The sequence below is a fragment of the Malaclemys terrapin genome, chromosome 7 (assembly GCF_027887155.1).
Source record: "Malaclemys terrapin pileata isolate rMalTer1 chromosome 7, rMalTer1.hap1, whole genome shotgun sequence".
Classification (NCBI taxonomy): domain Eukaryota; kingdom Metazoa; phylum Chordata; order Testudines; family Emydidae; genus Malaclemys; species Malaclemys terrapin.
The window spans coordinates 95,692,648-95,709,817 of NC_071511.1; the positions used below are offsets into that span (position 1 = coordinate 95,692,648).

At 40.3% G+C, this 17,170-nt stretch overlaps 1 protein-coding gene across 4 annotated transcripts in view; it reads right to left on the bottom strand.

Annotated features, from left to right (window-relative positions):
• Positions 1-17,170, bottom strand: part of PLCE1 (phospholipase C epsilon 1) — a 319,039-nt gene that overhangs the window by 11,535 nt on the left and 290,334 nt on the right. For all 4 annotated transcript variants that reach the window (XM_054033535.1, XM_054033536.1, XM_054033534.1 and 1 more), the window contains 5 exons: positions 8,238-8,499; positions 7,352-7,470; positions 4,146-4,274; positions 1,621-1,830; positions 77-238 (listed from right to left, as the gene is read on the bottom strand). In XM_054033535.1, the coding sequence (XP_053889510.1) occupies positions 77-238; positions 1,621-1,830; positions 4,146-4,274; positions 7,352-7,470; positions 8,238-8,499 (882 nt within the window). The remainder of the gene's footprint in view (positions 1-76; positions 239-1,620; positions 1,831-4,145; positions 4,275-7,351; positions 7,471-8,237; positions 8,500-17,170) is intronic.

Sequence of the window (17,170 nt, forward strand, 5' to 3'; positions counted from 1 at the left end):
ATGAGCCCACCTCTAACAAATGAATAGGGAACTTACTGAGTGGAAACAGGAAAACACTGAAAGAAAGGCTTTCTACCTGTTGTATTACATCCTGTGCTGTGCTAAAGCGGGGAGCTTTGATGACAGTGCGAGGCTGCTCTGGGGAAACATCATGCACTTGAACAAAGAAACTATCATCTTCAGAGCTAATGTTTGCATCTTCTTTCTCTTCTTGAAAAATGTTTCTCCCATTCAAATTCTGTGGAAAAATGTAAAGAGAAAACAAAAAATGTATTTAGGTGAGAAAAGTGACCTAAAGGTTGGATTTTTAAAAGGGTCTTATGTCACCTAATGGGAATGTTAATGCACTTCCACTGCCTAGAACAGACTGCCACCTCTGGATTTGTGCCAAATTGTAAAGGGGTTTTGATGGTGACTAGTGTCCCATGAAGACTAAAACTAAACCTTCACACTAGTTTTTAGTTTTGATTTAAGATGAATTTTGACCTGTGTTTTCCGAAGCAAAGGGCTCGCGCATTAATTCAGTGTACCTAGCTCCTTACACAAAACTCAAAATAATACTTTCAACTGAATAAGCATACACTTGTTTCCCCCAAGCAAATGCAGACCTGGTAACCTTTTGCTTTGTGGACGATGAAGTAAATGCACCAAAATAAGACTGGATTGGAGGCTAGGAAAAAAGATGTGCAATAAAGATTTTACAAAACTCAAGCTGCAACAGAAGAACTGTAGGAATAATAAAGGGATAAAAAATATTTCTCTGCAAATTTATCAAATAAAATTTGCACTGACAGAACTTTTCATTCTCAAACATCCCAAGAGTTAAATAAACTTTCATAAATGTTGTGTATACGTGTTTCTCTAAATATACAAATGGATATGTACACACACACACATATGTTCAAACTAAATAATTGTCACTGAGTGCTGAACAGAGTTTTAAGTGCCAGCACTCCTGAAAACCAGGTCATTTCATTAGGTACCTTTCTACTTCTGACTCTTCTCCCTGCACCCGAATCCCTGGATTTGAGGACATCTCATGGATGTCCTGACTGACAGCAGCTAAAACCGACTTCCTTCTAGAACCCTGCCTCTTCCCCCATTTTGTCACTGACAACACCTTCCCCATCCTCTCAGTTGCTGAGGTTCTTTATCTAAAGGTAATTATCAATTTAAATAAGAAAAAGCCTTGCTGTCTCCGTAGTATACTCTTGCTAATAATTACTATCTAGTGTTCCAACAGCTATAACCTTACATTTGACATGCTTTCATATCTAATCACTATTAAAAATCTAAACTCCTTGGGAGCAGGGACTGTATTTTTTTTGTACAGTGCCTAGTACAATAATGGCCTGATTCTGATTTATACAAATACTAAATAACGATGATGCATTTCAGCGATCAACAGGGCTGTGTGAAAGTGTATCTGTCTTTGCACAGGTATACTAAATGATAAGTGCATAAAACTTGACAATGCTCAGCTGTCCTCTGTTAATGCTGTGTGTGTCAATAAGATTTAACTTCCAGTTAGCAAACCAAATGTGATGCTCGTATTGTCCCTCTTGTGATCATTATTTTTAGCTATGTATGTAAATGACAGTTTTTCCAGAACAAACTTACTTCCTCTTGGGTTTTAAAGATAATCCTTCCAACATATCCTTCTTCTGGGAACCAGCTGTTCAAAAGCTGTACTAGCCCTTCCTCAGGGCCAATCACTCTCTGGAATGGTGGTTTCCTGCACTCAGTCTTTTCTTTAGATATAAAACATTTTTCCTCCATCAGAATATAATCTGGAGCACGTGATTCGGTGCTTTTTGTGGTAGCCAAAATCTGAGAAAGAACCACAACATATATACAACTATTAGAATGCTAGACATAAACAGTGCTTGTTTAGTAGCTATGAATGAATGTGTATACGAAAAGCTATGATCAATTATTTAATTCTGGTGGCGTAGACAAGTATTTCTGATCTGCTACTCATAACTAATCTTTAGATTACCCAAACAGTTCAACTATTCCAGACAAGGCAATACTATTTGAATTTATGTCTGTCCAGTTTGGTTGGTCAATTTATTCATAAACTCAGGACAGTACAGTATTTTCCCACTGCTGAAATAACAACCCCTGTTGAGTTAATCAGTTTTAGGTTTTTCTACTCATGAACTAAATCCTTTAACATTTACTCTGTATTTCTAGAATATTCAAAGAATTAAACAGAAAAGTGTACATGCAAGGGCAACCAGCCTAACCCACTGTTCAAAAAGCTTTCTCATCTTTGTGTGCCCAGACATTAAAATAGTGATAGGTAATATGGTGTCCAAACAGATCTTCAGCACGAGAGAAAAAACGTTGTCATTATCCAGCTTTAACTTCATGTTCAGCTGTTGCTCAGAAGTGATTCACAGTATACAGTATTATCTCAAACTGGCCCGATCACAGTTAATAGCCTACAGTACCCCTGACAGAAAATGCTGTGAGGAAGGGATTTGAAGGGTAGATTGGACATTCTCATTAAATTTTTTCTGGCTAGATCAGAAATACCTCAAGAACCATCTGTCTTGTGGTATTCGGCCTGTCTGCTCCTGGTGGATCCTGGAAGTATGGTAACCAAAACTTTTCAAACCATGGCTCAGTCTGAATTTAGCACAAAGATTCAGATTATTCCTCATTTTAGCTGATTCCTAATTATAATGATCATCAGAGAGTTGCAGAAAAATTGGTCTTATGTTGACAACAGCATTCAGTTGGTTCATAATTGCTCAGTGGTTTGAGCATTGGCCTGCTAAACCCAGGGTTGTGAGTTCAATCCTTGAGGGGGCCACTTAGGGATCTGGGGCAAAAATCAGTACTTGGTCCTGCTAGTGAAGGCAGGGGGCTGGACTTGATGACCTTTCAAGGTCCCTTCCAGTTCTATGAGATAGGTAGGTATAATTGCACAGGTATTGTGGCAGTTTCAGGACACTGCACTTTCTTCCCTTAGACTGGGATTTGAGTCATTCTGCCATGTCCTAACACTGCAATGTCATCACCCTTGATGTGGGCTTCATTTTCATATAAGATTCCTCTACAGTAATCAGCTTTAGGCAGCTTTGTGCAACAACAAACCAGAGTAACAAGGGTCTTTTAAAACTGCATGCTAAGATCAGTTCAAGGTGATTTGGAAAAGTTTATATTAAATTCCTAAAATTCTGGTTATTTTAAATGTTTTTATTAATAAAATATTAATTTTCAAAGACCCCAAATTACATATATGTCTTCTATAAAGCCAAATTCAACTAAATTTAAGTAGGTACCAAATAGTAATATAGCAAGAACACCTCTAATAGTAGGTAAAGCATCATGTTATTTAATAACTACAGGTGATCCTGACCTCGGTTTTGCATTTTATCTGAAAGACAGCATCTCCAACAGCAAACTACACTCTACACCAGGCTGCAGGTTTGGTTCAGCACTGATTCAAGAAGAGTACCAACTACAGAATCACCAGTCACCAAAGAACCCTGTTTTCCTTCTAAGTACTGACCAAATCCAACTCTCCCTTTGTTTAATTCACAGCCCAACGTAGTATGGCAATGAGGAATTCTTCTAATGAACTTCGCAATGGTCATTAAAACCACTAGAGGAGCTGCGACATTGAATATATATAAAACCAAAAAGAAACTTAGGATATGATAAAATATTAAAGTAATGATTTGTTATGAGAACTGTATGTCATGTGGACTTTGATTTATCATTAAATAATTAACCATATACAGCTCCTTCTTGTAACAAAATGTAGACTCCTGTAATTTTAGCTAATTATTTTTTGTCATATTGATTAATTCAAACAGCAGGACTGCAAAAAGAAAACTAAATTTTATATATATTTTTGTTACTGAATTGCATTTCATATATTAAGAATTATTACCTAAATCAAGATTTGGAAAACTTCACTGATATCTTAGCTGTTCAATTAATTCCTTAGCAAAAAGATTTACAAAATAATCTCTTCCTCTTTAAAGTGGTAAAAATATATTTGTTAATGCATCCATTTTATTAAATGTAATGATTCCAAATAAAAGTAGGAATGTCAGATACTGCCCAGCACATAGCTGGTTACTATGGATTCTTGTGACCTTCTATATAGGGCAAGTGAACATACTTACTTGATGAAGAAGCTGTGCTGCTGTAGTCCCTTCACTTATAGTAAAAACAGTAAAGGGTTCAGGGCCTGGAATTCCATGTATTGTGACCCTGTACAATGTTGAAGTTCTCTTCTCTTCTGTGCTAAACAACTGTTCAAAAGACAGTTAATATTTTTTCAGATATATAGGCATATTATTTATAGGTCTCACAGAAAATGCATAGACAATCTATAAGTACCTACACCCTCTTCAAGCTAGCAGACAGAGGTATAACAAGATCTGATGGCTGGAAGTTGAAGTTAGGAAAATTCAAACTGGAAATCAGGCACAAATGTTTAACAGTCAGAGTAATTAACTATTGGAACACCTTGATCTGCTAGATTCTCCATTACTGGATGTCTGTTAACCACAAGTTATTAGGCTCAATGCAGTAATTACTGGGTGTAGTTTTATGGTTTATGAATAAGGTCAGACAAGTTGATTACAATGGCCCCTTCTAGCCTTAAAATCCATGAGTATGTATATATAATATACATCCTCTTGGTGGGTTATTAATTAGCCTTTGTTCTGCTGATGCCTGTTCCACATGGGATAGCCAGGAGATACGTTTTGTTTGACATATTATAATTAGGCATCAGCAATGGGATTAATAATACATTTTCAAATAAATAAAAAAATAAGAAGTCCAGCACTCTGAGCTGCTTTATATAGATTATACCCCTGTTGAGGCCCCTTTTCCTATTACAGAGGTCTATCAGCTTCCCATTTTTTTCATGCACCTTGTCTCTCTAATATTCTGGGACCAACACAGCTATAACACTGCAAAGAGCCATCTCATTGTGTCAGAGACAGAAGCAATTGTCTCTGACTTACATCACTTTTGGTCTCAACTGAACTGCTAATGATACATGTATAAGGAAACAGACACTGGACAGACAACTTTGCTCCCACCCCTATGACCAACACTGAATATGACTCAACCAGACTCCAGGATCTAGCTCAGTGATATTCAGACTGAGACCCCTGAGTCACAAGTGGCTCTTTAATGCGTCTCCTGCAGCTCTTTTCAGCACATGATATTAAAACACGGTGTGATTTAATGATTAACCAATCTAAGGTATTAACCAAGCAGGATGCTTTTACTATGTTATTAACCGATTAAAGTTATTACCTTATTTGCTCTGAGCATTATATATATTATAAAACTAAATATTTCCCGTTTAACTATGAATAAATGTAAATAATGTAAATGAGACCATGAATTCACACTACTGTGGCTCTTTTGGGTAATGTTGCTCGCTAATTTGGCTCCTGAACCACTGAAGTCTGAGTATCACTGATATAGCTGATTAAACTTTTTGGCATTTAACTGTATATAGCCTTAAAATTATTGATACTTAAAGATATAACATAAGGAGAAATCTATGGATATGCCCCGAAGGCCAGATTTTCAAAGGTATTTAGGCACCTAAAGATGCAGATAGACACCTACTGTGTTTTTCAGAATCACCTTGGCACAGCTAACTGCCACTTTAGGTGGCAAAGTCCAACATTTGGGTGCCAGGAGATCTCCAAACGCCCTGTTCAACTGCCACTTAACCCTGCAGGTGCCTGAGTTTCTGCTGGTGAAGTTTCCTAGAACAAGCACAAAACCTAAATCCTGACTAGAGCTGAATGAGTAATTGATATCTAATTGTTTTAATAAATATAGCTAAATTTCTACATAAAACAGTGTTTCAAAAGGATAAAACCAAATCATTTTGACTGTTTAAAAGAAAATCAATTTTTGGGCCAAAATTATTTGCTGAATTCTACCTGAATTTGTGAATAGTGTCAGTGGCCCAAAACTGCCTTTTTTTGTGTGTGTGCAAATTTACTATTTACTGTCTCCCCAATGGGCTCTGATCCAGCAGGCTGTCTTGGAGTATGCCTACCAGACTGGACCACACACAAAAACAGTTTGGGATAACCAGTTTAGGAGTTTTTGGGGCTGGCTGGAATGTGTTTCCCCTCCAGAATACCCAATAGCTATGGCACTGACCATGGCTGTGGAAGATGTGTTTTCAAATCCCCACTCTGTTTGATTTAGAGCAGGGACCTGAGCCCAGGTCTCTGACATCCCAAGTGAGTGCCCAAACCACCGGGGGGCGGGTGTGTGTGTCACTCTCCATTTTTCCTGTTGAAGCTACTCCATTCTGTATAAACAATTAATATTCACTGGGATAGAGAGGCAGAAATTGACTCTATAGCCTAGTGGTTACCTGGGATATGGGAGACAAGTTCAAGTCCCTGCTCCAAGTCAGACAGAGCAGGGTTTTTGTAAAGAGCCCCCCCCCCCCATTGCCTATCATGGGCTGGAATGTCTCTCTCTCCCCTTTTGTTTTTTGTGAGAAAGGTGCTTCAGCCAGGTCAGCCCTAAGTCCAGGAGAGGGTTCGTGGCTGTGAATCCTGAGAGCAGACAGGCACCTCCCTCCAGCCTGGAGTTTGGCACCTAACTACCTATGAGGGGCTGGGCTCAAGCCACATCCTTTTCTCAGCATTTCGTAATGACTGGCTTAGGTGGCTCCCCACTCAGCTTGCCGGCTTCTGTGAATCCCATTGGTAGGCAGCTAACTCTCCCTATGGATTGTATATGGCACTTAACTTGGTTCTGAGGATTTCACTGTGTGGTGGGGTGCCTAGAAGTTAAACACTGCAACACTCAAGGCTTGTCTACATGAACATTTAGTTCATGGCAGTCTGGAGTGTGAATCTACCCTGCTGACACACATGACCAGTTTATTAATGTGATCTAGATCAAAGCTCATTAACTAACGGTTAAAGCATGTCCGCAGGATCCACAGAGACAGTTAGTCCACAGCAGGCTAGTGCGGGGTAGATTCACACTCCAGCTTGCCGAGAACTAAATATTTGTGTAGACAAGCCCCGAGTGTTTAAAAAAGTGGTCCTAAGTGTCTATGTATTGTAATATGCAGTGTTGTAGCTGGTTGGTCCCAAGATCTGAGAGAGATAAGGTGAGTGAGATAATATCTTTTATTGGACCACCTTCTGTTGATGGAAGAGACAGATACAAGTTGTGTAGCTCGAAAGCTTGTCTCCATCAACAGAAGGTGGTTCAATAAAAGATATTATCTCACCCAGCTTTTCTCTCCGATGTATTGTAACAGTTTATTAGTCATTTGAAACACATGAACAAATATATTTGATATTCACATAAAGCAAATTACCAAAGAAGTAGGCACAACATTCCCAGAGGGATTTTCTTCCATCCTCCGACTGTTTATGAATAAGCTTGAGATTTCTAAGGCTTCATTGTGTTGGTTTCGTAGCTGGAGATGTCTATACCCTAAAACAATATGTCATTGGGGCAGAGAAAACTTGTCAAGCATATTATGTTAAAGTGGAATACATGATTTATAAAGTTGAAAACTTGAGCATCTAAGATTTTGCTGTGCCTGAACTATTAAAGCACTGTAATGATTTGAATTTAAATTCCTTTTTGCGCAACAGGAAGGGCATGATCCTATGAAGTGTTGCGTACCTCAGGAGACTGAATACCCTTAACTCCCACCAAAGTCATTCTTCCTTTTGTGAACAAAATACATTCATTCATGAAAGCAAAAAAATAAATTAGAAGTATTAAACAGCATAAAAATATTTATTTTTATCCTGGGCAATGAATGTAATGGACCAGACCATCCAGTATGTTAAGACTACTCTGTATTACCACAGTGGCATAAGATAGCCCTGAGACCAACTTGACCACCTCTCTTGAGGATTTCCTGGTGTAGAGGAAATCCTAGGTGACAGTTACTGTAGCACCCCTACACTTTGTTCCCCACCTTTTCCAGCCATTGGTGCAACGAGCATAGCCATGGAAAAGGGGGCATGGGTGGGACATCTTTCTGCCCTAGCTATCACAAGTTCCTGGAATGGCCTCTGGGGGCAAAGGGTAGCCAGCACAGCATAACTCGAGCACTGAAAATGCTCTAATTGACATCTGAGACAGATGGCCCCAGAACTAAATACATCACACTAAGTGATGCTGAGCACTCTCAGTCATAATTCAGGATCTAGGCACTATGTATAAAGTTAGTGCAAATTGTATTTTACCTCTTTTTAGAGCCTTTAGTGGAATGATTCTTTGAGCAGTTATAGCTGAGCTGTTGTTTTCAACAACTGCAAATCTAAGAAAGACCAGATCCTCAAAGTGAACCCGGTAGAGAAACTGTTCATTCCACATGGGGTTGAGAGTATTGCGATGAATGGGTTTTGTGCGGAAATGGCAGCTATCCAAAGACATGCCAAGTACATCAACTTCAATGCATGGACTTCCTGTGCTGTTGCTAGGACAAACATTTTGTCCAGACACAATCTGAAGCAGAGGAGAACACAAAGTAACCAATTAGTGGGTTGGGTTTTTTTATGTTGCATTTTCAAGTTAAATAAAATTTATCATACTCCAAAGAACAATTTGTTAACATGCTGATCTAATTACAACCCTGATTCAGTATTCTGAATTGCCAAGATAGTAATTTCAGAAACAGAGCAGCTTAAAACAAATACAATTGCTAGTGTATCTTTCATTTGAAAAATAGAACATAGATCATGAATGTAACAATTCAAAGTATTTGAAGGTTAATCCAAAAAAAATGTACTTGTACTTGGAATCTAGATAATAAGGGTCAATTTTTTCTCTCTGTTATCAGAGTAACTCCACTGACTTCAATGGAGCTACTCTGATAAATGAGATAATTTGACCCTAAATGCTCAGAATTAGGATACATTTGATTCCTGTTAATCTCATATACATTTTCTCAAATATCTCCACAAAGGGACTAATTTAAAACATCCACATTTCTGACAGAACATCCTTTAAATAATGTGTCCTCATTATATTATATTATTTTAAAAAAGATTTACTACTGAAAAGACTTTTATAAACATCAGTAAGGGAGAAATGAAGCCCTGAAAATACCTAAGCATATGTGTAACATTATTCAAGTGAGTAGCCCCAGTGTAATGTTTTCAGGATCAGGGCCTCACTAACTGACACTACAGTGGTGTCACAGAGTAGGTGGGCCCTGTGAGTAAACCAGGCACAGCTCCCCAGTGTCAGAGCAGGTAGGCTGAACTGAACCGATTAAAAGGAGGCAGGCTACACATGGGGCTATAAAGGCCTGTGACGGGACAGGAAAATGGGGGAGTTATTGGAACTTAAGAACATATGAATGGCGATAGTGGGTCAGACCAATGGTCCATCTTACCCAGTATCCTGTCTTCTGACTGTGGCTGGTCTCACCATATTTCAGAGGGAATGAACAGAACAGAGCAATTCTTGAGTGATCCATCCCCTGAGGTCATCCAGCTTCTGGCAGTCAGATGTTTAGGGACACTCAGAACATGGGGTTGCATCCCTGACTATTTTGACTAACAACCATAAGCCTCTATCATATCCTCTCTTAGTCATTTCATTTGTCAGCTTAACTGTCTCACTCTTTTTAATCTCTCCTCGTATGGAAGCTGTTCCATATCCCTAATAATTTTTGTTGCCTTTCTCTACTTTTTCTAATTTTAATTTTAATTAGGCAGTTAACTCACGCGATTAACTCAAAAAAATTAATCATGATTAATTGCAGTTTTAATCACACTGTTAAACAATAGAACACCAATTGAAATTTATTAAATATTTTGGATGTTTTTCTACATTTTCATAAATATTATATTCTGTGTTGTAATTGAAATCAAAGTGTATATTATTTTTTATTACAAATATTTGCACTATAAAAATGATAAACAAAAGAAATAGTATTTTTCAATTCACCTCATACAAGTACTATAGTTCAATCTCTTTATCATGAAAGTGAAACTTACAAATGTAGATGTTTTGTTTGTTACAGAACTGCACTCACAAACAAAACTTCAGAGCCTACAAGTCCACTCAGTTCTACTTCTTGTTCAGCCAATCGCTAAGACAAACAAGTTTGTTAACATTTATAGGAGATAATGCTGCCCTCTTCTTATTTGCAATGTCACCAGAAAGTGAGAACAGATATTTGCATGGCACTTTTGTAGCTGGCACTGCAAGGTATTTATGTGCCAGATATGAGAAACATTTGTTTCTTCATGCTTCGGCCACCATTCCAGGACATGTTTTCATGCTGATGATACTCGTTAAAAAAAAATGTGTTAATTAAATTTGTGACTGAACTTCTTGGGGGGAGAATTGTATGTCCCCTGCTCTATTTCACCTGCATTCTGCCATATATTTCATGTTATAGCAGTTATAGTGATGACCTAGCACGTGTTGTTCATTTTAAGAACACTTTCACTGCAGATTTCACAAAACACAAAGAAGGTATCAATGTGAGATTTCTAAAGATAGCTACAGCACTCGACCCAAGGTTTAAGAATCTGAAATGTCTTCCAAAATCTGAGATGTGGAGCATGTTTTCAGAAGTCTTAAAAGAGCAACACTCCGATGTGGAAACTATAGAACCCGAACCACCAAAAAAGAAAAGCAACCTTCTGCTGATGGCATCTGATTCAGCTAATGAAAATGAGCATGCATTAGTCTGCACTGCTTTGGATTGTTATCGAGCAGAACCCATCATCAGCATGGACGCATGTCCCCTGGAATGGTGGTTGAAGCATGAAGGGACATGTGAATCTTTAGAGCATCTGGCACGTAAATATCTTGCGACACTGGCTACAACAGTGCCAGGAGAACGCCTGTTCTCACTTTCAGGTGACATTGTGAACAAGAAGTGGGCAGCATTATCTCCTCCAAATGTAAACAAACTTGTTTGTCTGAGCGACTGGCTGAACAAGAAGTAGGACTGAGTGGACTTGCAGGCTCTAAAATTTTATATTGTTTTATTTTTGAATGCAGTTTTTTTGTACCTAATTCAAGTTCAACTTTCATGATAAAGAGATTGCACTACAGTACTTGTATTAGGTGAACTGAAAAATACAAGCTCTTTTGTTTTTTACAGTGCAAATACTTGTAATCAAAAAGTAAATATAAAGTGAATACTGTACACTTTGTATTCTGTGTTGTAATTGAAATCAATATATTTGAAAATGTAGAAAACATCCCAAAATAATTAAATAAACGGTATTCTATTATTATTGAACACTGTGATTAATCGCACGATTAATTTTTTTAATTGCTTGGCAGCTGTAATTTTAATGTATCTTTTTTGAGATGGGGCCACCAGAACTGCATGCAGCATTCAAGATGTGGGCATACATAGTGGAATTATGATATATTTTGTCTTATTATCTATCCCTTTCCTAATGGTTTCTAACATTCTGTTAGCTTTTTTGACTGCCACTGCACGTTGAGCAGATGTCAGACAACTATCCACGATGACCCAAAGATCTGTGTCTTGAATGGTATCAGACAGTTTAGACCCCATCATTTTGTATGCATAGTTGGGATTATGTTTTCTAATGTATATTATTTTGCATTTATCAACACTGAATTTAATCTGCTATTTTGTTGCCCAGTTGCCTGTGCCTGGGTATAGGAACCATGGAGGAGTATTGGGACCCTGGAGCCAGGGGCCAGGTGTCCAGGCAGATCAGCAGAGGGCTAGATGTGGGGGGGGGGGCAGGGAGGGGGAGAGATGGAAAATTACAGTAAGGTCATAGGAGCAACATGAGAGAAATCAGTAGGGGAATCTGCTCAACATCCTACATCTCTATACACAAATGCAAGGAGTATGGGGAACAAACGGGAAGAACTAGAAGTATTAGTATATAAGCTAAATTCTGATTTAATTGACCTGGTGGGATAAGTCTCATGACTTCAGTATTGGTATAGAGGGATATCGCTTGTTCGCTTGGCAGTCAGGATAAAAAGGGAGGCGGTGTTGCAATATACATAAAAAAAACATATCCATTTGTTCTGAGGTCCAGAAGGAGGTGAGAGATAAACCACTTGAAAATCTATGGGTAAAGATAAAAGGGGAAAAATAGGGGAGATGTCATGGTAGTGTCCATTGTAGACCACCAGATCAGGAACAGGAGGTTGTGATTGGGCGTGCAACCACATTGGCCTGGCAAGAGCTGGGTGGGGCCAGATGGGCCCAAGCTACTAATTAGGCTGCAAGGCAGGGAGCTAATGGAGGAGGAATGGGCTCATCTGGGCAGGAACAGGACGGGACCTGTAGAAAGGCAGGTAGCTGGCTAGAGAGGAGGGCTGCGGCTAGGCAAGGGCAGTCACTCCCTGGAAAGGGGGACAAGAGTATTTGAGGCTGGAGGAAGGCAGGCTGCACCAACTCCCTGAGAGGAGGGAGTAGAGAAGTTGACAAATCCAGGTTAAGGGGAGCCAGTTAGGTAGGAAAAAGCCCAGGGAAACAGCAGCAAGGTCAAAGGCAGTACAGGCCCAGGCTGCATGTTATAGGGTCTCTGAGTTGGAACCCAGTGTAGAGAGTAGGCCTGGGTTCCCTTACCAGCTACAGTTCAGGGTGTCAGAGATGTCCGCCGGACAGCTGGTCCAGAAAAACTGTGATTTCCCCGGAAAGGGAGGGACTCAGTGACCTGGTCGGAGGGCCAAGCCACGGACCAGAAGTTGCAGCACTGAGAGTGAGAGAGACTGCATACAGAGAAGATGACGGGTGGAGAGACTGCTGAGGAGGGCACAGCATGAGACGGAGCGAATCCCCAGAGCGACCAGCAGGAGGTGCCAAGAGTGGAGAGGGAACCCCGTCACAGAGGTAAACGAGGCATTTCTGGAATAAACAGATATATCCAAAACACGAGACCAAGTAGTAATGTGGGGCTAACTACCCAGACATTTGTTGGAAAAGTAATATGTCAAAACACAAAATTTCCAATAACAATTAAGTTTTTGGACTGTATTAGGACAACTTTTTGTTTCAGAAAATGGAGGCAGTAACCAGGAGGACAGCCATTTTGGACTTGATTCTGACCAATAGGGGAGGAACTGGTTGAGAATCTGAAGGTTGAAGGCAACTTGGGTGAGAGGGATCATGAAATGATAAATTTTGTGATTCTAATGAAAGGAAGTAGTGAAAGCAGCAGAACAAGGACAATAGACTTCAAAAAAGCAGACTAAAACTCAGAAATCTGGTAGGTCCCATGTCCCCTGGGAACTCATCTAAGGCAGCAGTACTCAAAATTTTTCTTTCTAAGGCCCCCCCAACATGCTATAAAAACTGCACAGTCCAGCTGTGCCACAACAACTGTTTTTCTGCATATAAAACCCAGGGCCAGTGTTAAGGGGTAGCAAGCAGGGCAAGTGCCCAGGGCTTCACACCACAGGGGGCGCTGTGAAGCTAAGTTCCTCAGGCTTCGGCTTCAGCCCCAGATGGTGGGGCTCAGGGCCCTGGGCTGCAGTCCTGCATGGTGGGGCTTTGGCTTTCTGCCTTGGGCCCTAGCGAGTCTAACACTGGAGGACCCCCTGAAACTTGCTTGTGGCCCTCTAGGGGGCCTCGGACCCCTAGTTGAGAACCACTGATCTAAGGGATATAGGAGTTCAGAAGAGCTGGCAATTTCTCAAGGAGACAGTATTAAAAGCACAACTGCAAACTACCCGTATGTGAAAGAAAGGATAGGAAGAATAGTAAGAGGACAATATGGCTCCCTCAGGAGCTCTTCAATGACCTGAAAATCAAAAATGAATTCTACAAAAAGTGGAAAAATGTATAAATTGCTAAGGATGAGTACAAAAGAATAGCACAAGCATGCAGGGATAAAATCAGAAAGGCTAAGGCACAAAATAAGATACATTTAGCAAGGGATATAAAAGGCAATAAATACTGGTTATTTCAATATATTAGAAGCAAGAGAAAGATTAAGGAAAGTGTATGTCCTCTACTTAGCAAGGAAGGAGAGCTAATAATAGATGACATCAAGAAGGCTGAAGAGTTAAACGCCTGTTTTGTTCAGTCTTCACTAAAACGGTGGTGATCAGATACTAAACACAATTAATATTAACAACAAGGGGGAAGAAACGCAAGCCAAAATAGGGAAAGAACACGTTAAAGAATATTTAGATAAGTTAGATGTATTCAAGGTGGCAAGGCCTGAAGAAATTCATCCTAGGGTACTTGAGGAAGTAGCTGCAGCAATCCTGGAACCGTTAGTGATTATCTTTGAGAAACTCATGGAAGATGAGTGAGATCCCAGAGGACTGGAAAAGGGCAAACACAGTATTTATCTTTGAAAAGGGGAAGAAAGAGGACCCAGGGACTTATGGTGCAGTCAGCCTAACTTCAATACATACTGTATTGATACTGTAACAAATTATTAAACAATCAATTTGTAAGCATTATCTAGAGGATAATAGGGTTATATGGAATAACCAGCATGGATTTGTCAAGAAGAAAGCATGCCAAAACAACCTAATTTCCTTCTTTGACAGGAATATTGGCCTAGTGGATATATCTTGATTGTAGTAAGGCTTTTGACAAAGTCCCACATGACAGTCTCATAAGCAAACTAGGGAAATGTGGTCTAGATGAAATGATTATAAGATGGGCGCACAGCTGGTTGAAAGAGTGTATTCAGAGTAGTTATCAATGGTTCACTGTCAAACGGAGAGGGTGTATCTAGTGGGGTCCTCCAGGGGTCAGTCCTGGGTCTGGTACTATTCAATATTTTCATTAATGACTTAGTTAATGGAGTGAAGAGGATGCGTATAAAATTTGCAGATGACACCAAACAGGCAGGGGTTGGAAGCACTTTGGAGGCCACGATTATAATTCAAAAAGACAGTGACAAATTGGAGAGCTGGTCTGAATTCAACAAGATGACATTCAGTAAAGACAAGTACAAAGTATCTCACTTAGGAAGGAAAAATCAAAGGCACAGCACCAACATGGGGAATAACTGGCTAGGAGGTAGCACTGCTGAGAAGGATCTGGGTGTTTTAGTGGATCTCAAACTGAATAGCAGTCACTAATGTGGGGTGTGTTAACAGGAGTATAAGACATAGGAGGTGATTATCCACTCTCCTGGGCACTGGTGAGGCCTCAGCTGTAGTACTGTATCCAGGTATGGGTGTCACACTTGAAGAAAGATGTGGAAAAATTGGAAATAGTCCAGAGAAGAGCAACAAAAATGATAAAAGATTTAGAAAACTTGACCTATGCAGAAAGTTAAAAACCTGGGCATGTTTAATCTTGGAGAAAGAAGACTGAGGGGGTGACCTGATCAGTCTTCAAATGTGTTAAGGGCTGTTATAAAGAGGACTGTGATCAATTGTTCTCCATGTCCACTGGAGGTAGGACAAGAAACAACAGGCTTCATCGGCAACAAGGGAGATTTAGGTTAGATATTAGGAAAAACTTACTAACTTTAAGAGTAGTTAAGTTCTGAAATAAGCTTCCAAGGGAGGCTATGGAATCCTCATCATTGGAGGTTTTTAAGAACAGGTTGGACAAACACCTTTCAGGGATGATCCAGGTTTACTTGGTCCTGCCTCAGCACTAGGGACTGGACTTGTTGACTTCGATGCCCTTTTCAGCCCTACATTTCTATGATTCCATAATTGTCCTGGGGTTGCTGTTCCCAAAGAGTAACAGAGCAGGTTGAGTAAGGACTGGTTGAAAATGGAGCTGGCTGGGACTGGGAAGCTGCAAGAAGCACGATTACCAGAGACCCCTGGGAGGCAGAGCTAGGCTGTATAAGGAGCTGAGGGAGTTCAGTTGATGGAGAGGGACCCAGGAGAGAGAAGCTAGGGAGAGTTCCCTGTCCCTCTGAAGGGCCTCAAAGAAGGTCCAGTATTTGGGATTGTCTCTGACCGGAAAGCATAGCTACAGGAGCAGGGCTACTTCCTACGGTGGGGCCCTAGAGTGGAGAGGAACCCCCATCTAGGGTCTGTGAATACCAGGAAATGAGATACAAGCAGAAGGGCAGAAGGCTACTTTAAGTCGTATTTGGACTCCCAACACTATCCTGATGGAGGGAGGAGCACAGGAGGGCGAAGGACCTTTTTGTTTAGAGTTAAGCCCAGGTGGTGTGAAAAAACTGCTTTTCAGCTGAAGGCTGGAACAGGACTGAATCCCAGAAGGGGAGCTGAACTGTTGTGTGACTTGGGTGAAGGGCTGAGCCACAGAAGACCCAGTGAGAGAGTCCAGAGATTACACTGGTCATCAGAGCCGAGAAGGTGGCCACCAGAGGGGTGTGAAAGGTGCAGTCCCATGCATCGCCATGTCTCGGTATGGAGAGGCACCCTAGGGGTAAGCACTCACGTCAACAAGGGGAAACAATGAAAGCCTCTATAAACACAGTGCTGTCAATGCACAAACAAACTAGAGAATTTCCCCCCTCCCCGAGTAACTTCTTTTAATTATACTGATCTTAGTTATTACAAGTCATTATTCTGTACCAAATGACTGGAGGCTAGCTAATGTGATGACAATTTTTAAAAAGGGCTCCAGAGGTGATCCCAGCAATTACAGGCTGGTAAGCCTGACTTCAGTACCGGGCAAACTCTTTGAAACTATAGTAAAGAACAAACTTATCAGACACATAGATGAACATAATTTGTTGGGGAAGGGTCAACATGTTTTTTGTAAAGGGAAATCATGCCTCAGCAATCTACTAGAATTCTTTGAGGGGGTCAACAAGCATGTGGACCAGGGGGAATCCAGTGGATATAGTGTACTTAGATTTTCAGAAAGCCTTTGACAAGGTCCCCAGATAAGCTGTCATGGGATAAGGGGGAAGGTCCTCTCATGGATCGGTAACTAGTTAAAGGATAGGAAACAAAGAGAAGGAATAAATGATCAGTTTTCAGAATGGGGAGAGGTAAATAGTGGTGTCCCCTAAGGGTCTGTACTGGGACCAGTCCTATTCAACGTATTCATAAATGATCTGGAAAAAGGGGTAAACAGTGAGGTGGCAAAATTTGCAGATGATACAAAACTACTCAGGATAGTTAAGTCCCAGGCAGACTGCGAAGACCTACAAAAGCATCTCACAAAACTGGGTGACTGGGAAACAAAATGGCAGATGAAATTCAAGGTTGATAAATGCAAAGAAATGCACATTGGAAAACATAATCCCAACTA